The 24,062-nt window shown below is 35.5% G+C and overlaps 1 protein-coding gene across 8 annotated transcripts in view; it reads right to left on the bottom strand.

Annotated features, from left to right (window-relative positions):
* CNTNAP4 (contactin associated protein family member 4) overlaps positions 1 to 24,062 on the bottom strand; it is a 237,728-nt gene that overhangs the window by 7,146 nt on the left and 206,520 nt on the right. For 7 of the 8 annotated variants that reach the window (XM_069456618.1, XM_069456620.1, XM_069456622.1 and 4 more), the window contains 4 exons: positions 16,640 to 16,879; positions 14,537 to 14,761; positions 12,970 to 13,103; positions 12,067 to 12,154 (listed from right to left, as the gene is read on the bottom strand). In XM_069456618.1, the coding sequence (XP_069312719.1) occupies positions 12,067 to 12,154; positions 12,970 to 13,103; positions 14,537 to 14,761; positions 16,640 to 16,879 (687 nt within the window). The remainder of the gene's footprint in view (positions 1 to 12,066; positions 12,155 to 12,969; positions 13,104 to 14,536; positions 14,762 to 16,639; positions 16,880 to 24,062) is intronic. The other variant, XM_069456623.1, reaches the window with a different exon arrangement.

The following is a 24,062-nucleotide window of genomic DNA, read 5'->3' as shown; positions in this document are numbered from 1 at the left end:
TTCCACAGCTATTGGTGAGATTTCCTACATTGTTCATGAAGGCAAGTTTTTAAGTATGGCTAATTAAAAATGACACGGTGAACTCTCCAGAAATGATTAAAGCTGTCGTAAGAATGGGTCAGGTTATGAACCAATGAGGGGTCATGGTATGTAAAATTCAAAAATAGATCAGTGAAATGTATTTAGGACTATAGGGCTTATAGTCAATATTAGGAGATGCACCCTGAATGCGGAATCGAGTTCAGTTCAGCTTTTGAATCTTAAACTGTGACAATAACAGAAGCTAGGGAGAAAATTGGGCCTCAGGAGTTCCCTTAGTTGCCTGTCCTGACAATCTGGTTTGCCTGAAAGCTTTCTGGTACTTCACAACCCCACCCAAACATGCCAGGAGAATGATACTAGTATAGGTCCTACATCGAAGTTATTAGAGTCTCTCTCTAAGTACTCATGTTCAGCAGTAAGACCTTTCATACCACATTCATTGCCTTTTCTCCCTGTTTCAATGACTGCCTGTCACTCAGAAAGGCCTGTGCCCTCCAAAGACAGATAATCTCTCCCCATATTAATGATAATTTAGCTAGTATGGCACTGTGTGGAAAAGAGATTGGTTTTAATGCCAGAACATTTTTTAAAGACCTTTTTCAATTTTTTTATTTTATTTTATTTCAGAGTATTACAGGGATATTACAGGGATACAAATGTTTTGGTTACATAAATTGCTTTTGTACAGTTTGAGTCAAAGTTACAAGTGTGCCCATCACCCAGATAGTATGCACTGTATCTGTTAGGTGTGAATTTACTCATCCCTTCCTCCCCCCTCCCACCTGCTTGATTCCTGATGAGTAATATTTCCATATGCGTACATAAGTGTTGTTCAATTGGCTCCAATTTAATGGTGAGTACATGCGGTGCTTGTTTTTCCATTCTTGTGATACTTCACTTAGAATAATGGACTTCAGTTACATCTAGGTTAATACGAGAGGTATTAGTTCACCATTTTTTTATGGCTGAGTAGTGCTCCATGGTATACATATACCACATTAATCCACTCATGTATTGATGGGCACTTGGGTTGTTTCCTCATCTTTGCCACTATGAATTGTGCTGCTATAAACATTCGGGTACAGGTATCTTTTTTACAGAATGCCTTTTTTTCCGCTGGGTAAATACCCAGTAGTAAGATTGCTGGATCAAATGGTAGGTCTACTTTTAGTTCTTTGAGGTAATTTTACAGTTAAGAATATATCATCCATACCAGTTTCTTGGCAAGCAAGAAATCTAAATAAGACGAATTCACTGTAGAGTTTTAAGGCTCAAATGTTATCAAACTATGATGTATTCATCTACCCAATATGATCATAAAACAGTATGACTATTCTCCCTTTCCCTGCACATACCTGGGGAAAGACAAAAATGTGCATTTTTGTCTCTCTTCTTAAAAAATAATAATATAATAGATAATAACTATTTATTGAGTTATTATTATATGCTGGGCACTGTTCTAAGGGATTTGCATGTTACCGTTGAAACTTTACAGTAAGCCCAGGGATAGATTATTCCAGTGATAGAGATGGAACTCTTAGGTTCAGAATTTTAATGATTTGCCTGAGGTTACATAGTTGTTGGCATTAGGTACTAGATAGACCTCAGGCCTACTGGACTCCAAATCATAAGCTTCTTTTGTCTATGAACCACTTTCTGGTTCAGATAGTCTTTCCTTGGCTCTGATTATATATCCTACAGCATCTTTTTTTTTTTTTTTTGAGAGCCATTTTTTATGGAATAATGAGCATATTTGTCTTATCTTGTTATATCTACGCTTTTTAAAGAATTTTTTGGCTCCCTTTTCATTTACATTTTAAACCTAATAATAAAAGTACTGATTGAATGTTTAGTACTATGAGTGTTATTCTCTATACAAAGAAAACTGAAAATTAGGTAGATTATATCACTCCCCTATTGAGCGGGATCTGGTATTGCAGCCCAGGCATTCTAATGCCAGAGATCATGTTCTGATCCACTGTGCTCTTCTGCCTCCCCACCCAAGGGTAGCACCGAGACAGCATCACTGTGCTGCTCACACGCTAGACTGTGAGCTCCTTGAACCTCCAGCATCATGTTGTTATGATACATAGGAGACAGCTCATCAAGGTATATAAAACCAAAACAATGACTTAGTCCACTACCATAGCAGTTATTCACTTGCATTCATGCTCATTCAAACATACATATGTGTGTATATAAAATATATCTTATATATAAAGCACTTTTAAAACCCAATAATAAGAAAACCCAACCAAATTAAAACATGGACAAAATATGGTTTCATGGGTATAGCCATATGTTAAAACTTAACCTAACTGTATACTTTACATAAACAGTTTAACATATATTAATTATACCTCAATAAAGCTATTTTTAAAAATGTAAAAAAAAAATATATGCTATATATAGATCAGATATATATATATAAACATATGTATATATAAAAAGACAGCTTTTTTGCTTTGGAGGTTTTTAAATTTTATTTTAATGAGAAATTAAAAGGGAAATATACTTTAAGAGTTTAATAGGTTCATAAAGACAGTGCTTTTCACATTTCTTCCATGAGAATAAAATGTTGATACAATTTCCATAGGCCTTTACAAAAATCTTTCCTTTTGAGCCAAAAAAAAATGTAAATGGACAAGATTATTACCTTTTCTGGTGATAATATAACAGGAGGCACTTTTAAAAGCCTCATACATACAAATTAAAAACATTTTACCTATTTCAAAATTATTGTACAAAAAAATTTTTTTTTTTTTTTTTTTGAGACAGAGTGTTGCTTTGTTGCCCAGGCTAGAGTGAGTGCCGTGGCATCAGCCTAGCTCACAGCAACCTCAAACACCTGGGCTTAAGCAATCCTACTGCCTCAGCCTCCCGAGTAGCTGGGACTACAGGCATGCGCCACCATGCCCGGCTAATTTTTTTTTCTATATATATTTTAGTTGGCCAGATAATTTCTTTCTATTTTTAGTAGAGACGAGGTCTCGCTCATTGCTCAGGCTGGTCTCGAACTCCTGACCTTGAGCGATCCACCTGCCTCGGCCTCCCAGAGTGCTAGGATTACAGGCGTGAGCCACTGCGCCCGGCCTATACAAAAAATTTTAACCTCTAAAACTTGAAATGGACAGTTAGTCAATCAATATGTACTGTTGTAAGAGCTAAGAAAACAGAAAATAAATGCCCTGTAAGTTCAAGCATCTTACATTTTAGTGGGGGAGGGGAGAGACATAAACACAGAAACAGAAACTAAATGAAAATTTTGAAGAGTGATAATCCTATGAAAAAACAAATTAGACAATGTGATAGATGTATCTGAAACATAAAATTATCTTAATAGATTAGGTTATTTTTTTTATTTGAAGGATGACACTTTTCACAGCGTTATTTTCTTAGTACACTATGTATTACTCCAGCATCTCCTGGCTCTATTACTTCTTTCTCAAAATTTGTAAGATTCCCTGTGATTTGGGCATTTTTATCAGATTGTCCCTAGGAATGTGTCTTATCTCAACATTCTGCATAGAACATCCTGAGCCCTTTCAATCTGCAGACACAAAGTTTTTATTTAGCTTGAAAAATTTCATATATTGTGCCTGCAACTACTGTTTGACCTTCAGCATTTTTACCCTTCTAGAATGCCAATTATTCACGTTTGGTCTCTTCTACATATGTATTCTATAAATCTATTTTATTTTCCCTCCTGATTTCTACCATTTACAACTTAATTTCTGTGTGGGTCAAATGTTACTTTCACTTGATTTTCCAGGTGCAAATTCAAGTAGCTACAAAGATCATTCCTTTTTTTGCATTTTTTCAGTTTGGAAAAGAAAATCATATCTTTAGTTTCTTAAGGTATTTTTGTTGTTTTATTAGAATTTCCTTAAAGTACCCTTACTAAGTTCCATTCATGTTGTTGTCCATCTCCCTGAATAGCCTTATTTTGATAAGGAATCATTCTGGCTTTGGCTTTTTCTCTCTGTTTATTGATGTTAGATTCTTTAAAGTATGCAGTTGGTTGCTTGGTTGGTTGGCTGGTTGTTTTTTACTCTGCTTGCTGGTGCTCGGGGACTGACTGCCCCCGGTGACTAACACCCAGAAGATGCAGATAGTGGAGGGCTCTGTGTCCCTGGGGACCAGCAGTGAAGCTGCAGGCCAAAGCACCCAAATGAAATCTAATGAAATCTCTCCTCCTCACCCAACCTCGGGATAGAGACGACATGGCCCAAATTTCAGATCATCCTCAGCTCCTTGGGAAACAGGAAAAACAGGCACCTTAATGTTCTCTAATGCTGCTCTTTCTCCACAGGACCCAGGGATTCCTGTAAGGCAAACAATACCCAGGATCCACACAATTCAAATCCCACCCTGAGATTCTTCTAGGCCCCCAGACGCTCTTACAACCCAGAAGGTAGGGAATCCCACAACAACCCCCTCACTGGCACCCTCTAGTATCCCCCCTGCCTGCTGGGCTGGACCAACAACTCTTTGTTTCAGGAGGGTCAATGGATTGGAATTAGAATTGGGCATGGAGGGGAACTTAGCAGCCATCTCCCCAGAATTGAGTTCAGACAAAAGTAGTAGCTATATTAAGTTGTCATAAGCAAAGCTGGCTGTAGAACTACATAACACCAGATATCTCGGCTAATAAAGCCAATGAGCAAAAATATATATCTTTCCTGTTATCTAATTCCCTGAAAAGCCAATACAGTGTAAACGGTTGAGAAAAAGGGAAAGTGGAAGGAGGAATTGAAAAATGTCTCCTGCTTCATAGAAATCCAGATAAAACAATCATGTTTTGTATGTTTCTGGTCATAATAATCCTTAACTGACTCTCATTTTCGAGTGGTCTTGCCTATTAAAAAATAAACCTCAATTGTATATTCCAACAAAGGGAATTACTTCTGCTTATGTGTGGAAGAAACCTTATAACAAAAGGTCTACAAGAAAAATAGAGTACTGAGAAATTAGAATTTGGTGAAGCACCTTTCCATTACAGAGAAAGGACTGTTTTCGGAAAGATAATGACAGTAAATGCAAGAACAATTACAAGGAGTACTTTATGAAATTCTTTATGGCTCTCATAAACAAACAACAACAACAAAATGAACCACAGAAAACAAGCATAAATAGTTTAGAATGCCAGACCTATGAAAAGGGGCCTTTTTCAGAAAGGCTTTCAATATCTTTAATCCATAAAGATAAACATAAAGAAATCTTGCTTAAAAAAATAGTGCAATGAATCAAAGGCGAAGCCAGGGCTAGAACCAAACAGTGCACTTTTACTAGTTTATGTGATGACACCAAGGACTCAACAAAAAAAAGACTTAGTGGAAAAGTAAAATGGCAAAGCAGACAAGAAATACTATACAGATAAAGGAGCAGTTTATCATAAAAAATATTCGTTTGCCAACCAAACCTACTTCTCTGAGACATAAACTTGAAAGCCTGATTAATACACAGGTTATGCTTAGGTAACTATCTCACAATAGGTACTTCCGTGTTGCTTTCAGCATAACCTGTCTCATCATCAGTATCATTTTGACAAGATATCTGCAAAATCACGGTGTCCTTAAGTAATCTAGTTAAACTTGCTCATGTATGCCTTTGGCTCTGAAACAGGTTTTACTGAAAATAGTCCTGAGATTCAAGATTGTTCCTAAAGCTCTTCTGAGGAGATTGAATAGACATGCTCTTCTCTCAGACCACACACTTTACTTACATCTGGTCTAAATTGCCACTGCAGAAATCTGAGTATACTTCCTGAGCTCTGCAGACTCAGAAGAGATAAATAATCCCTATGGGTCATCGCCTCTAAATATACCAAAGCTACTACTCAGAATGAGTGAAAATAATCTCCAAGCTCCTAACATAAAAAACAATCCACGAACCGAGCTCAGAAGTTTACAATGAGTTTCAGATACAAAAACCAAAGGTAACATAAGCTATTAATTATGGAGGAGGAATATCAACCACGTTTATTGGATGCAACCTGGTTCTTCCCACTACCACCATGAGTATCAGCAAATTATTTTCATCAATGTTCTTGCGCTATTACATATTTGACATAAAAAGTGACAAATAGTAATTATAACCGTCATTCAATGTTTGAACAGTGATTTTTCCATCATTTTTTGCAATGTGTTATATCATTATTCAAAATGTGGGCACATTTTCCCATGTGAGGCTTCATTCAACTTGACAATTATGTAATTATCCTAATCGAGACTTTTTTCCAAAGTGGTAGAATTGTGACCCAATAAAAGCTTAATGAATTAGCAAAACAACTTTAGACCTGCATGTTTCCTTAGATTAATTAATTACATCTTAGAGAGGTCTCTTTTTATATAATTTTCTAGTAAATATTTATTTCAAGGGAACCGATTGACAAATCATTTGCTTTGGCATTGAAACTTACGCATGTTGTGAATGACATAGTTAATAAACTGATGTGCACGTATGGAACATTCATCAGGTGTCGAGCAGGTGGGAGTGGGGAGGAGGGGATAGGTAAGCTCAGACCTAATGGGTCTGAGCCGTTTGGGGATGGACACCCTTATAGCTCTTACTCAGGCGGTGCAAAGGCAGTTTATGTAACCAAAGCATTTGTAGCCCCATAATACTCTGAAATAAAAAAAATTTTAAAATAAAAGAAGTGACATCGAGCTGTCTGCCTTTTCACAAGGAAGACCAGAAAGAATGTGGCTGCTTTCTCTCCATCCTCCAGTACTCATTTCTATCAATGAGGATGGACTATAGCAACAATTTTTTACTCCAATAGCTGTTAGCAAGCATTACTAGGAGATATCAAGCAAGGTGGGTAATATTTAGGTAATAATATCCAATTGTACTATAATGACACGGAAACCCTCTCTAACCCTCCATTACACTTACCAGATAATACTAGTGAAATTCAAATTTCACCGCCCTTATTCTGAATAGTCCTACGGATTATCATCAGATGGCCCCACTCAGCATCTCCTGGGTGTGTCTGTGCCCCCTTTCCACCTCAAAGGCTCTGTATTCACACCCCAGCTAATCCCTTCCCCTCTCTCTCTTCCATCAATGCCTGCTCTTTAATAAATTCACCCACACATTACCATAAGTGCCTGATCATGGCTTTATTTTTTACTTTATCCCTGGTGTAAACACATTTTAAAGCATGTCAGTAATTAAAGAAATAAGCAATCATGTTTCCCCTTTTTATTTTAGAAATTATTCTTGCTTTATCATGACACATACACAAATTATTCTTTCTAGATTTGACACCTAAAATATATATATATATACATATATATATATAATTTTGGATTGGTGACTTTTGCTTTTATCATTTGGTGTTCTTTGAAGTGTAAGTAGAGCTCTATGTTTTATTATGTTTGACTGCCAAATGAAAGCATCGAGTGTGACATCATTGTCAGAGAAATAAATATACTTGCCTACCCCATGGGGACCACAGGCTCATGACTATATGGGCCTCTGACAAAAATTTCAATTTCTACCTTATCATTTGCTCTCTAATTAAAAACAGATATTAATAATATGTTTCTTTCAATATTATGAATGTTCTTTGGATTTGGGACATGACACTTCTGATCTGTGTTCATGTATCATGATTAAAAGAAAAGGTGTTTTTCAGAGTCTATGTATGGCCAGTTCCTGAGGCTAACCCTCTGGAATCAACTAAAGCCTTCAAAAGAATGAAGTCATGCTATGGGTTGAAGACAGTCTGTGACATTTTAAATTATTAAAAAATTCAAAAATCAATAGACCTGATGAATTTTAAAAGAAGATTGCAAAATAGATTTTTTACTTTTCTGGCTCTGACTTGCACATCCCTTTTAAAACTTACTTTTAAAATAACCAATCCAATATCTTGAGAGTTATTTCACAACCATGCCCTTAAGTTACGTAGGTCACCTTTTTTTTTTTTTTTGCCCCCTCATCTTTTGGCACTGAAACAAGTTTTACATAAAGAATTCCTGACACACTGGAGATCATTCTTAAAGCTCTTCAGAGGAGACTGAGTAGACTTCCTTTTCCTTGCTGACTACACACATTATTTACATCTGGTCTAAATCTCCACTGCAGTAATTGGAGAGTACTTCTTGGCTCTGCAGCCTCAGAAGAGAGAAATGATCGCTATGGGCCAAGTCTACTATATAAAAGCTACTACTGAGAACACGTGAAAGCAATCATTCAGTTTTTACTTAAATAAATCATAAGGCTCTTCTAACATGTAAAGGTAGCCAGGCATGGCAGTCAGAACTTAATTTTACAGTGGATTAGTAACATGAAAAGCCAATGTAATGCAGTCTATGGATTATGGGAGGATCTGAACTGAGCTGCTTGGCTAAAACCTTGATCTTCCCACCATAGCACTGACCTATCAATACATTATTATTGCCTAAGTTACTGAGTCCTTCTACATTTTAAGTACAGTAGGGAGTTAGAAACTGTTACGGTGTCATCATAGTACAGTTTGACATTGTTTCTTAAAATTCACTCATTTTGCTCGATATCTGCTAGGCATATTAGTTAACAGTGTCAGCAATTCAAAATTATCCTCACAATTCTTCCTAAGGTTGAGAAATGAGTACTGGAGAAGGTCAAGAGATGGAGTCTTTTGTGGAAAATGTGGGCAAATTACAACTCCAAAAAATATTGGTCAATGTTTATCTTCTACTCCCTTAAAAAAATCCAGAAATCATAAAATGATAGAAGCATTTTAATATATTTTAATTTGGTGGGTAACTTGGGACTATTTCATCTAAAGTGATATTGGGGCACATTATACTTAAGTAGATACACAGGATCATTTTATTGTAATGACTACCTGAATGCCCACTGCCACAAGCTGTGTAAGGGCAGACGCAACGTCCATCTTGCTGAGTGGCATTCTCTATACGCATGGTAGGTGACCACAAGGTATGTATAAAGTTAATAGATGAATCGAGGATCCAAATGGGCTTACAAAAATGAAAAACATATTTGGTAATTGTGGGGACATAAGAATGTGCCTCAAAGACCTCCAACCAGAGGGAGATTAATTGACCAAGGGTCTCAGGTGCTGGGTTCTGAAATCCATTCTCATGCCTGTACCAAGGCCATGCTTCCCATGGGCTACTCCCAGACAGTGGCTGATCACAGCAGGCATTCTAAGGTGGGCTCATTCCTGGGAAACAAGGGACTCCTCTTAAGGCTGACTTTGATTCAAGGGCTCCCCAAAGACTGCTAAATCCTTCTTAGATTGCACAGTGGTCTAGGATACCTTATCTGATTTTCCCTCCCTCTCTTCTTTACTTGTAGACAGAGTGGCATGGCCATCCTATGGCTCTACCAGCCTTAGCCAGGCCCCTTACACTCTGTTACACAGTGTTCCCTTAACAAAATCCTCACATTTAATCCTATATTGGAAGCTGTTTCTTAGAGGACCCAGACTAACACAATAAGTAACTTCAAGAATGATCAATTATCTTTGGAACATTAACACCTCCACTTTTTAACCATCTTGTTGATCTATTTTATTATGAGTTAATACACTATATTAAAATTTAATATACTATATAAAATTTTGCTATAAATTCATATATCACACAAAATTTGATCATAAATTATTAATCTCCTTTGAATTACAAATGATTAGTCCTCAGTCAAGATCCACACCTTAGGCACATACTTAATAATTATCACTTATACTTTTAGGAGAATGAGTTGATTAGGACTATAAAGTCTACTGCTCAATTTGGATTTTAATCTTATTTTTCAGCATGAGTGATATGTATTTGAATAATATGCAACTCGAGTAAAATATTAACATCTTTATTTCTATATTACTATCTCTCATATTCATTTACAAAAGGGGAAACAAGTACTTATATTTTGAATGCTATCCCACTATTTGGTTAATACCATCCTCCTCATAGAATGCATATCATTTTCCCAATTTTTTAATACTATAATTAATATATTTCAACTCATAATGGCATAATATCTTGCACAGAAAACGTACTTAATTGATATCTATGAATGCACTATCAGCTCACAGTTCACTCATTGATGGCATCTACTATACTAACGTAGAGTTTGGGGGATGGAGACTTCTCCAGTATGATCACTTGCACATACTTTTAATTCTATGACTAACAACAGTCATGTGCAAAGGTCGGCTTAGTGAAAGACAGATGGGGAGCAGAGTCTTCCATGAGCCCGATGTTCAGCACAGAAGTGTTCGGGCAGACGGTCCCATTGCAGTGGGCAAGGCTCCACCCTCTAATCCCTTCATCTCTGCCTCATCCCGAATCGCCCTAGGACTCTCACCTCATCTTTTCCCCAGACACCTGCACACAGACCTCCCCCGGCTGAGAGCCATAGGGAAGCAGATAGACCCCACAGTTAAAATGGTTGGGGTTTTGTTGTTGTTGATGCTGCTTGTTTGTCTGTTTAGATTTTTTTACATTCTCCTTGGCTTCCTATGTTATGCTATAGTTAGCAATGGAATGAAACCCTCTAACTATTTTTAAAATGATGTTCAGAATATCTTAGTTACATATCCAAAGTAAAATAGCCAATTTGTAGAGATCAGTGTCCTCTACAGTGTCCTGAAATACCTATAAATAGTTCCCACTGCCAAATATGAAATAACGAAATATATTCCCTTTTTGTTTTAACTGAAAACCTAGCCATTTTTCCTATACATTTGAAGTTTAGTCTAAAACTAATGCTCATGTGCACAGACTCAAGAGTGTATACCTTCTTATCTGTTAATTAGACATCAGGGGACAAGATCTGAATCAACTTTAAAGCTTTACAAAATAAAGTAGAATAACCATTTCATGCCAAATGTGTTACTGACCATATATGCATCCTTAGAGCAAGTGATATACATGTCAGCCTTAAACAGTTGGATTTATATAATTAACACTGTGAGACTCACTTAGAATATCTAAGTTAAGCATCCAAATATCTAAGTAGTACTCTGCACATGTTTTTTATATCCACGATAGCATAGCAGAAGAGCATTGCAATTCATGATGTTTCCCCTGTTTGTTTGGAGAATAAGAACACATAATCTTGGTTCTCATCATAGTACTTGAAAGTCTATAAATATTTATAAACTTAACTATTAACTTTCTCAAGGGCCAATATTTTTGATCATTCACCCATGGGTTTAATCAAACATTTTCAAGGTTCTGAGATTACGTGAAGGGAACATAAGGAATGATTAATAGAGGTACAAATAACTGAAAAGGTCAAAAATAAGAATCCATTTACTATCTTGGACAAAATATTCCAGGTTCCTGTCAAGTATCAGGCTAAGAATGAAAACCAGACTACAAGAAGCCAAACAATGTGAAATATCAATACTCTTTATAATTTATTTACAGCTAAAAAGAAAATATCTTTTAAAATTTACTTCCTTGTTTCCATTTTAGTCCTTGTTGGTAAATGTAAAAAGAAATCAGTTCCATTATCAGAAGTCACTGATGGAAATAAATAATAATATAAAAGCATGTAGATCAAGTCTGATCAAGCGTGGCTGCAAACCACAACACTACAACAAGGCCAACAGGATCCAAGCATAACCTAAAGCATGTTCACTAACTTGGAGAAAAGCAATTGCATTCTCCTTCCATTTCTTTCAGATCTTAGTTTTATTATTAGATGAAGATTTGTACATGTGGCACCTGATTAATAGATACATTGTTATTTCTACCTCTATTACTTGATATTTTTGAAGTGGGAGAACAATATCATGTTTCCTTAGGCTGGACTGATACATGACAGAGGCCAGGGTGACCATCGCATCAAAAGAAGATGCTCGCTAACCTCTCAGGGACCCCTATTCATAATTACATACGCCTTCACCTGGATTATCACTCACTTCATAGTTTAAATAACGCAAGGGATTTCTTCCGGCATGATGAATTGTGCGTGTGTGTGCACATGTGTGCATGCGATATGACTTCTGATGCACGTTTATGTATCATGGTTAGGAGAAAGGTAGTTTCCTTTACTTACCTAAAATTCTGCCCAGTACCAGAGATTTGACTGCACTGAATTCTGTGCCTGATGACAGGTGAACCTGTCTCCTTGTACTCTCATCAATCTACAAAATTATTACATGAGACAAATGGATGCCATTTTGTTGAGAAGATAGGAAGTAAAGACAAAAAGAAAAGGACAAATTAAGCAACTGTGAGCATGGTCCCAAAAATTTAACAAATAACAAATTTTAAAGAGCTAGTCATTTAGAAAGGTTTCTCTAAACTATTTCTATACTACCCTCAGATACCACTGTACTCCACCTTCTGTCCCCTTATATTGCTTTAGTTTTTTCCATCACATAAGGAACCCAAAACTGATAAGGCAAAAAGAAGACAATGAGTTATTTCTCACCTCAATACCTTTACTTAGCTTGGTCTTTTTACTTAAGTCAAGCAGCTAAGAAATGTTCTTCTACGTAGAACACTGAAACATTAGTGATTTTCTTAAAAACCAACCTGAGTGCATAATTCTTTCTTTGCTGTGGCTCACGTCATTTTAAAAAATGTATTCTGATATTGCAATTATTATTTTCTGCATGAGAACTTTCACTGCACTTATACCCATCTAAAGTAAACTGGTTTTATTGTAATAGCGATGGTCCTACCATTAGTACACTATGATAAACCAGATATCATTCCCCTCCTGAGCAAAGTAAAACAAGTAAGAAAAGTTGGTGTCTTAAGTATCAGATATTAATAATATATTAGATAGAATATTATTGCTTAAAAAAAACCTGACCATATTTGATGGTCTATGATCTATAAAAAAAAGACCACTGAAAGTATCTCTGCTTATTGTATTCATTATCAAATTTCTGCTGTAGGTCCTGGACAGTCATCATTATAACTGTTGCTTCTGTTGAATTTACTGTATTACCTCTACAAAGACCACTCCTTCTTCTCTGTTAATTTCTATGTGGTGAAGTTGTCCGTCAGCCATGTTTTTAAAATCAAAGTTAACAACATCAAGTTCTTGATATCTATTTAGCTTGTACCTTATCTGCAAACTTCCTAAAATAGAAAAAAGTCACATTTTTAGTAAAAAATGTATTTTAAGAACTACTTACAAAAAATCACAGTCCTTTGGTGGTTGTTATTTATTCATTTCTGAGAAAAAAATTACAATAGACAATAGTTCATTTGGAAGATACCTTCCAATCATAATTCCTAGAAGTAAGTTTCTAAATGAAATTGCAATATTGTATTTTCAAAATCAAGACCAAGCCTGATGTTCATAAGCAGTCTCTTTCCTGCAAATCTTTAATTTTCTTCATTAAAAGTAAACTCAGATTAAGCATATGCAAATCTCTGCTCTAGCCTCTAACTTAAAAACATAACAAGATCAAGTATTTCTGAAATGCCAAACTATTGCAAACTATTACAATTATATTGTTTCTATAATCTTATCTTTTGAAAAAACATTATTTCACACTCCTGAAATATAATTGATTAATGAAATTATTAAAAGCAAATATATTTTTACTAAAGACAAGAAATATATCCAAGTGGACATAGTCATAGACTTTGAAATGAAGTTAGCTAAAGTGAATGGCCATAAGCCTAACTTGCCATTAGAATTAATACAACTCACTTAATTGTCTGCAGAGGTGTCAACTAATATATTTTACGGGATACCAAGAAAATGTTCTAACAGATAGATAAGTTGCACGCTCAAAATGTACAATGAAGGTAAATATACTTATTAAACGTATTATTCTTATTTTGGTATTCAGTGTCTTTGGGCCACAATCGATTAGTTGAAATGATATAATTCACATGCTTGTACGTTTGTTTATTCTTATTACCTAGACAATGTATTTCTAAGATTTTTATCTTTCATCCAGATACAGGGAAAATGAAAATAGCAATAAATGGTTTTCTGTGACAAGGTTTTTGCAGCAAACACATTTCATAATCTACAAACCCTTACCCTCCACGGATATACCATTATTTCCAATGACTACTTTATTGCCTAAAATCAGGACTGACAGATCATCTTGTGGGCATTTTCTTACACATAGTACTGGTTTATTAATACTCCCTTAATATGTCTTCACTTAGATTTGGAGGAAATATTTGCTATTGTGCAACAAGACATCTTATTTCAAAATGAACCACAAAACCAATAGTGATATTCACATGGAATAGTCAAGAGCTTCTGATAATAAAATATAGTGCATATTTTATATAAATAAAGTAAAATTTTACATTGCATCTGTAAAATTAGCAAAAGTATAAAGAGATAAAGGCATCTTAATTTTTTAAGTAATCCTTTTATATTAAACTTATAGGACAGTACTAAAAAGGAAAATGAATACAAAAAGCAGGCATATTCTTCTTTCCCTGTCTGTGGTTTGAGAAGCAAGAAGGCAAGACCCATCCATATTGTTACTGCCCTAATGTTCTAATTTAATTTTCTGTCTCTCATCTAAAAACACACTCACCATTTTTGGCAATGATAACTGAAAGGTATTCTTTGTAAGAGGAGCTCACAAAAAGCAGCAAGCTTGGTGTTTGTGTTGTTCGGAAGCTAAATTTGATCATTTCTCGGCTCAGTTTCATATCACCATGAAATGAAGCAGCGTGGGAGCTGGAGTTTTTACTTAAAAAATAATTTTCTTGGAAACTGTAAATCACAGATGAGCCAGATCCAAAATACGCAGAAATCTCTGAAATAACATGGACATTTTATGTTCAGAAAATTTAAGTACAAGGATCTTGTTTTAGTTATTTAACTGATTTTCAATTTTTTAAAGCAATGAATTGCATAGCTAGCAGAAACAACCCCAAACTAGAAGTGAATAACACAGTAAATTAAAAAAGCCTTCATAATGATCTTTCAAATGGCGTTTTGTTAAAATGACATATTATTAATTCACTAGGATAATTTTACAACTGAAAGCTAAATGCTTTCTTAGCCGAGCTCAGACATAAACCAAGCTTCTCATCTTTTACCTCCTCGATCATCACTTTCTTATTTAAAATTGAACTCTTATCTACTATTTTATAGTCAGGGTACAGTAGTCTTCCTGCAATAGTTAGGAAAGAAGAAAGTTTGAAGGATTCTCTTCCCTTCCAGGATCAACAGGCAGAAAATTTTCCTCTACATCCAAACATTTTCTCATATTTATTGTGCACTACAAAAAAAAAGCTAAGTCTAGTATTAATATGAAAGAGGGAAATGGGATCAACAAAAGAAACTATGTAGCCTCTTTTAAAGTATTTTATGAAAGCATATATTTCCCTTGTGTGAGATTCACATTCCAAATTCTCTCTCTCCCTCTCAAATGGTTGGAGGAATTATTAGTTTCGAACCTGCTTCTCTCCATTCCTATAAAGGGCTGGTTGCTTAGCACAAGTTGTAGATAATGCTTACTGGGTGAGATAGCCATGTCCAGACTCCCTTGAATTTCAGGGATGTTTTTGCTTGTTTGCTTTATTGTTTTTATTACCTAGAATATACTTTTAATAGCCAATATAATATATGCAAACAGAGGAACATTTCTGATTGCACTTAGCAAGATGAACCGGAAATTACTTCAAATGAAGACATGTTCTTATAAAGAGGTGGTCTTAATTCTAACTTTAAACATGAAAAGTCTAGAATGGTAGCAGTAGCATATGATTATTATCACAAGTTGATTTATAAATTATAGATGATTCCTGAAAAAAAAAAAAAACAGATGAGTTGAAAAGCCCATTATGGCCAACTTTTCATTAACTCATCCCAATGTTTTCTTTGCAAATCAGGAGTTGCTTCAATTTGGAGCCAGTTTTTGTTCACCTCCTTCAGAGAAAGCTTCAGTAGCCCAGAGACACTTAAATAAAGAAATTGAATTTAAATTGGATGTCCGTTTTCTATGAGGAGCTATGAAACTATAATAATTACTTGTATATTCAGAGAAGTCTGTCCAGAACACTTAACACTACACTCAGTTCTTTCTTTCTTTCATGACATAGATCAGTGAATGAGAAAAGCTGAAAAATATTCTATTTTATTTGTCCTGCAGATATTCAATATACCACACAATACAATGTCTCGGTGTCTCTATTTTGTTATGCATCAATATTTAATGGAAAAGTTATTTATATTTCTAGCCAAAGTATTTGGGCAAAAAACCCAAACAAACGGAATACAGAAACAATGATTTCTAAATTCCCTTGCATTGTCGAGTATCTTCATAAAAAATAATAACGTTTTTAAAGATTTTAAAATAGAGAACTGCCACGTGGGACAGGTTGCTGGCAGCTGTATTATTTAAAAGACTCAACATTAGACGGAAGAAAGCAGATTGAGCACTTAACACTTTAAGACACCTGGAGGCAACTATTAGTGATGTTATCAGCAACAGACACTAGTTTTTCAAGAATTGAGTCAAATAATCTAAATAATGAAATATTATTGGCATTACATAGATACTTTCCAAAAGAAATTTAGAAATAGAGGTAATTTTCTTTCCAATAGCTACACAGAAAAGAACCGCCAGATGTTTGATTCAGATTGCATAAGTTTTCCTGTTACAGTATCTCATGTATGTCACACTTACCATTGGAGCAGAATGGCCCTGTGTATGCAGAGAAAGTGCAGTCACAAAGGAACCCACTGGGCCTTTCTCTGCATTTCCCTCCATTGCGGCATAACTTTCCATAGCTGCTGCAATGTCCCCTACAACCCGGCTGCACCTCTGGAGTCACCTGGGCCCTTTCTTCCAAATCCAAGGTCATCCCATTCAACTGCAGAGACCGAATGCAGCCCAGGAAGCCTCTCTGTCTGGTGGCCGTTCCACCTAAAAGGGAAATACTGCAAATGGAAACATGTTCCTAGGTGTTTTATTCAGGATTTAAAGACCAAACAAAACTGAGGCCTTATAGAGAACAGCAAAAGTTGGATGAGCAAATATAATTTTAGAAACACAATTCATAACCAAATATAGACTTCAAGAAGATAAAACATTAATTTTTTTTTAAAGTTGAATTTGTTACATATTTGTTTTCTAAGAAAGATTTATTAATTTTTAAACTGGGGAAGTTTTTTTTTGTCTCTTTACTTCAAAGAACAAAGTAAAGCCTATATCTTATTTTTATATAGAAACTATTGTTTTTTTCAATTTTACTTTAAGCATACATTGATGAGTTAATGTGGTTTGTCCTTCATTTATTAAAAACTGATTCTGGTACAGTTTTAACCTTGTGAGAATTATGAAGGAATCCTTGAATTCTTCTGACTATGCATTGATGTGGTCTTTTGGTTGTTATCCATTCATCAAAAAGATTGTCACTATCAGATTATTTGTTTTGTCTGGCGTATTTCCCAGTGATATTTTTTTCTAAAGCTTGGTCCAGTGTTCATTTTTTTATGCTTGGAAAGATTTTCAACAAAATTGCAAAAGAGGATTGATGAAGAAACAAGTGATGTAATGTTGAACATACATCCCTATGTATTTATCAAGTCACCCTTGAAGAGGTCTACAACATTTGGGTGAAATCTGATCCCATTGTCCTAAGACCGAGGTTCTCAAACTTTAAGAAATACTTTAAGAATCATGGAGAGCCTCTTAAAGATAGGCTCAGAAGCTCACTCCAAGAAATACTGATGCTGTGGTCCAAAAATAGGATTATGCATCTAAACAATTACTAAGCCATGTCACAGGTGATTCTTATTTAGTTGATCCCTTGACCATCATTGTATAAACACTACCCTGGAAGAAATGTAAGCCCCAGGTGAACTTACACATAAATTTGTGTCCAGGAATACCATGAATTAATGCGCAGAAATTGAAGTGGGAAAATAGTACCCTAGTCTAAATAACCTCAACAATTCTACTGAGAGGCAATTCGAAGGTCCAAGGGCCTCTAAAGGAGACATGGATCTCCTTAGCCTCAAAGATTAAACAGCTGTTTTTTATTTCAGAGTCAAAAAAATTTGCCATAAAGATGATAAATAAGCAGGTCCTTGTTACCACCTGTTCAGCTTTACATTTTACTAACTCATTTTGTCTCTCTCCATTAGGGCATACATTTGACAAGGGCTACTACAGTTACTGTTATATCTTCGGCACAAAGATCAGTGCCAGACACATAATCACTGTGCAATCACTAATACACTTATTCATTTATTCATTAAACCACATTACATCATAGGAGTAGCAGATGAGGGCTTAGGGCTTCAGGGTTGAAGGAGGGGACCACCTTCTGCCACACAGGGATGTTTGCATCTCTGAGACCAAGAATGAGGCCCAAATCCAATAAACATTTCTGAATAAACTATATAAAAAATTTAATAGATATATGATAATTGCACATATTTATGAGGTACACAGTGATGTTGTAATACATATAATATATAGTGATCAAATCAATGTAATGAGCATAGCCATCGTTTCAAACATTCTTCATTTCTTCGTGTTGGGAACATTCAATGTATTCCTTCTAGCTATTTGAGACAATGAATTATTGTAAACTGTAGTCATCCTATAGTAGTATAGAACACTACAACTTATTTCTCCTATCTAGCTGTAATTTTATATCCTCTAACAAATCTCTCCCTATACCCCTTTCCCCACTACCTTTCCCAGTCTCTAGTGTCCTCTGTTCTACTTTTTGCTTCTATGAGATCAACTTTTTCTTAGCTTCCACATATGAGTGAGAACATTTGATATAGAACTTTCTGTTCCTGGCTTATTTCACTTAACACAACGTCCTACAGTTTCATCCATGTTGCTGTGAATGACATGATTTCCTTCTTTTTGTGGCTGAATAGTATTCCATTTTGTATATATACCACAGTTTTTTTATCCATTCATCTGTTTCTGGTCACCTAGGTTGACTCCTTATGTTGGCTGTTGTGAATAGTGCTGCAATACACATGGGGTGCAGATGCCTTTTCAATATACTGATTTCCTTTCCTTTGGATAAATGCCCAGTAGTGAGACTGCTGGATCATATGGTAGTTCTGTTTGTAGTTTTTTGAGGACAACCCATTCTTTAAGTCTCTCTTCTGCCCTTATTCTCAGGACTTCTCTCTTTTTGTTCCACATTAAAGCGGCTACTCACCTTAGTTTCACAGCTTCCTATTCTCCCACTCTGCTGACTCAACTCAGTGAGTTCCCAGGGCTCAAAGTTTTTGGCCAAGATTCTTTTGGCATCCTTGTTGGAGATTTCTTTCCTGAGTAAGGCAGCCTGCAGCCTGGGTTTTGGCTTTGTCACATGAACATTTTGGAGGGAGCAAGGTGCTGTGAAGTTTGGATTAGAGGTGTATTACCGGTGTACTTTATGTTATAGTACATCAAATCATGGTTATGTTATAGTACATCAAATCATATAGAGTCTATGCTATCAGTAACATTAAGTCACTTTGTTATGCATTTGCTCCCCTGAAACATTCACAGCCTTTCTCATTTGAGGGTTTACCTCATTCTGCCAGTAACATAATAATATTAGGCCATTAAAGTATGAAATGTCCAATTGCCTTAAGTACTAAGTTTGACAGTTGGTATCGCTGACATTTCACTTTGACACCTCTTGCTTTATTTTTATTGTAAAGGTACTTCCTTAGTCTTTCAAATGCACATTTTGGCTTATTGTTCTCTTTCAAAAATTTTTTACAGCAATTTTTGTGAAACCAGGGATAAATCAAAAACTCGTATTATTTTCAAGTATGAGTTCTTTCCTGGAACCAACGCAGCACAGACAGCTAAAAATATCAGCAAAGTGTTTGGGAAGGATGTGGCTAATGAACACTCAAGTATGTCGATGGTTTGGGAAGTTCCATTCTGGTGATTTTAATCTTGAAAATGAGCCACATGGGCGACCTGAGACTATCAACTGTGTCAATAGCATAGGTTCATACTTCGATTAATTGTACTGCTTCTTGTTTGAGATATAAGAAACTACATTTGTGATTCAAAATAGGACATTTCATACTTAATGACCTAATAACTAAACAACTTGGGGTCCAGTAACTGACTACAGTCCATTTCCAACTGTTCTAACTTGTTTTTGCTTGTTTAGTTTATAATGGATGATGGGGAACTAGAAGTATAGAGAATTTCAGGGATTGTCCAGGTGCTGCTGAGGAACTATTAGAAAATTAGAAGCAGAGGTAGGATTAGAACCCAGAGGTAGCCTTTCATTCCAAGGAAGCCCCTTGTCTCTTCACACCACAATATAGTGGAAAAAGAGAGCTCTTCCATTTTCTTCTATACCTCAGATCATCTTTGGTTTGAATGGAATTTCAGTTCACCACACTTTATGTAGCAGCTCTTTGCTGGGCACTGGGTCTGACACTGGAGATACAAAATTATATGCAATTGATCTTGCTGTCAAAGAGCTCACAGTCTAGTAACAAATTGAGACAGGGAAACATGAGATTACTACATGGTTTTAATGGTAAAAATAGACACAAGGTGGAGAAGGTCAGAGCATGGGGTTACCATTAATTGCAAGAAAAAAAATGCATACGTGTATGAAATATATGCTTAAAATAGTATTTGTAATAGAAGGCCGGGCATGGTGACTCATGCCTGCAATCCTAGCACTCTGGCAGGCCGAGGCAGGAGGATCGCTTGAGACCAGCCTGAGCAAGAGCGAGACCCTGTCTGTATAAAAATAGGAAAAAATTAGCCAGGCGTGGTGGCATCTGCCTGTAGTCCCAGCTACTCGGGAGGCTGAGGAAGGAGTATAGCTTGGACCCAGGAGTTTGAGGTTGCAGTGAGTTATGATGATACCGCACTCTAGCTGGGGCAATAGAGCAAGACTGTCTCAAAAAAAAAAAAAAAGTATTTGTAATAGAAGAAAATCAGCACCCAACTTTGTAAACAGAACTTTTTATTCTGTACTTTTAAAGAGTTGTTTACCTAATCAAATAGTTTTAAACTACCTTTTTAAATGATCAGAAAACATAATGTCTAATTAGACACAAACAGTTGTATCATACATGTACTGAGGGTTTTTACTTTACCATTAGGTTTCAAGTTAATGTTTTTTGTTTTTTTTTTCCCAGATGTAACTCTTCTGAAAAGCATGCCCAGTGTAAATAGAATTGGGCTTGAAAGCTTAATTAAAGATTCCAGTGCCTTTTCAGGGTTAGAGTATGTCCAATTAAAATGAGTTGCAGTTTGATTAATTGATTCTGGATGTTTCCACTGAGCTATTATGTTTGAAACTATCTTCCAATTAATTTTATATCAATTTACCTGCCAAGCTATTTCAGATATAATGAATTTCAGAACTTCACAAACACGGAGTATCTTGTGAAACAAATGCCTAACCTTTCTATGTGATTGAATATAACTGCACCTGTCTACTTACATAACAGTATGGAGGTCTCGCACCTGAATAACTTTGCTAGGTGTGGAGTAGAGACTGAGTTAGCCCTTTACCTATTGGCAGAAATGGTGGTGTCAGTTAATGTAGAGGTCTGTGAAAGTGGAATCCCACCTACAATTTTGCAATGAGATGTTCCTCATTAAGCAAAATCCTAAAAGCGTAGGGCTATTCTCTATTCTCTCTCATGTTCAAAGAACTATTATGATTTTAAAAGGCAGCTGGTGTAAGCAATAGTGTCCTAGGCAGAAAATTCTGTCATTTTTCCCCAAACCAAACTTAGTGCAGAGAACATGCCCCAGTGGTAGTTACAGCAGAAAGAATGGGTCTATTTAGACTTCTCACATATTGAGGCCACAGCAGCTCTCTGGTTGGAATGTACTAAAGTCTATTTTAAAGAAATGAACTGTTGGTGGTATTAGTTATAATTTCTTGTCTCAAGATATCTCATCTGAATTCTGACTTCAGTCTATGATCACAAAGATTTACCCACTGGACATGGAAAAGTACACTGGGGGGTTCTTAGGTTAATAAAGAAAAAGATAACTCAAGAAGAGAAGAAGCACATAATTAAAATAAATGATTTGATCACATTAAAGAGAAATGTGACCTTTATTGTACTGAATTGGTAATGGGGGAACACATTTACTACAAAAGAAAATTAGGCTGCAATAAAAATTATTCAAATATAAGGCTGCTTGATATTCTTTCCCCATAACTCTATTTTAGCATATCAAAAGCTGGAGTTAAAACAAAGAAAAATCTGGAATATATTATAATTAAGAACCATTCATCAAAAGACACAATTAACAATATGAATGCACAATCACTTCACAGAGAAGATTTTGTAATAAATTTATATGAAAAGGACTCATCCAAAATACATAAAGAATTCTCATAATTTTGCTTAAAATAAAGACGACAACCTTATAGAAAATGGGCAACAGATGTGAACAGCCACTTCATAAAGGTAGATATTCCAATGATCAGTAGTGATGTGGCAGTATCTCCTAATGCTTAGCACATGCATATACGCTATATGCAATATATATGCAGTAATGCATGTATGCAATAAATCCACTCCTAGGTACCTATCCAACAAAAATGCAAGGACATGTTCATCAAAAAAACAGGTAAGATTAATAACTATGGTCTCAGAGTTTCAATATGCTTAGAGTTCAACATTAACCTTTGTGTATGGTTTTTAGGAATTGTTCACTCTAGATACTCAATAAATATTTTCAAATCTGATGCAATTCAAATGCAACACAAATGACTTCTGACTATGTCAGGGGTCTTACCTTCTCCTCCAGGTTCTAAGTCACAAAGTATTGAAATAAAGTTAGCTCCATTAAAAAACCTGTCAGTAAAAGAATTTAGACTGGAAACAAAAATTGCAGAGCTGGTTGAATGAAAATCAATTCAAGGCTAATTTAAGAAGCTTCTAAGGAAAATGCTGAGTTTACAAACCGAAATAGAAAATGACCACTGTCACATTTCAGCTTAAAAAAATGACTGATTCTCTTCTCTCCATCATTTCTGTGGCTGCAGAAGGTTTGTGAGCCTATGATAACAGCAGTGACTGGACACTGGGTTCTCAGTGCTAACAAGGTCAAGGGCACATGTTCAATACACTGATTAGCATCAGGTCACTAAACTTATTTCTTCAAGGTAATGAGTAGCAGCTCTGAATAGGACTATTTAAGATACACATAAATCACACACACAGGAAAGACAAAACGAAAGAATGTGAAAAGAACAGTAAAGATCCAATGTCACAATTAAGAACAAGAATGGAGAAGGCAAAGCTACAAACAGAAGGTGAACCATCCTTTTCATTATAAAAAGCAATGTGATGTGATGGCTGGAATTATTTGGAGAACAGGAGGAGATGTTCACTGAGTTGGCGCTCATTGTTTCTAATCTGACTACCACATTACATTGGTGTTCATTTTTTCACTTACTCATAAAAGAGTTTTTGTTCATTATTTTATTCTTCCCTCACTTTGCATGGCATCTGACAGTTTAGATTAGTTGAAGATAATAGTTCTGATATTTGAAACCTCGGGGACTGTTAAAAAGCCTTCTGTTTCATATTTCTTGGGTGTAGGCTAACACTAGTCTCATCTCCGAAACTCCATTTATCATTTCCTTATTCCTATTTCAGTTGTCATATATAATTGCTGCCCAGCTGGATCACATTTTTTAAAAGTGCTTTCTATTTATTTTTCCTGATTTTGCTCAGAAATTAAAGCATTAATCTTTCCTCAGCGTTTCATCCTGAGATGTGAATACACTTTATGACTGGTCTTCAGTAGAGCTGGTAAAACAAGCAATGGAGAAAGCACATTGGACCCTTTCATGTTATCTCATTACAGTAGCCACTTCTGAAAAATTACCAAAAATGTTAATCTCAAAAAAATGTAATGCTAATAGATATTATCAACAGAGACCTTGTCAGTGAGATAGAGAATATAATTTAAATTCAAATTAATATATATTCAAATATCTACAACATTGTATTTGTGGGTAAAAGTGGTAAAGATAGTATCTCAAATTAATATATCTCTGTGTTATTGAAATTTCTGATGTTTCATGTCTGTTATATTTTAAGATAACTTTATTTGCTATTTGAAATATTCAACA

The sequence above is a fragment of the Eulemur rufifrons genome, chromosome 23 (assembly GCF_041146395.1).
Source record: "Eulemur rufifrons isolate Redbay chromosome 23, OSU_ERuf_1, whole genome shotgun sequence".
Lineage (NCBI taxonomy): Eukaryota > Metazoa > Chordata > Mammalia > Primates > Lemuridae > Eulemur > Eulemur rufifrons.
Note: the sequence above shows the minus strand (reverse complement) of the source record. Positions and strands in the feature narration are given on the sequence as shown.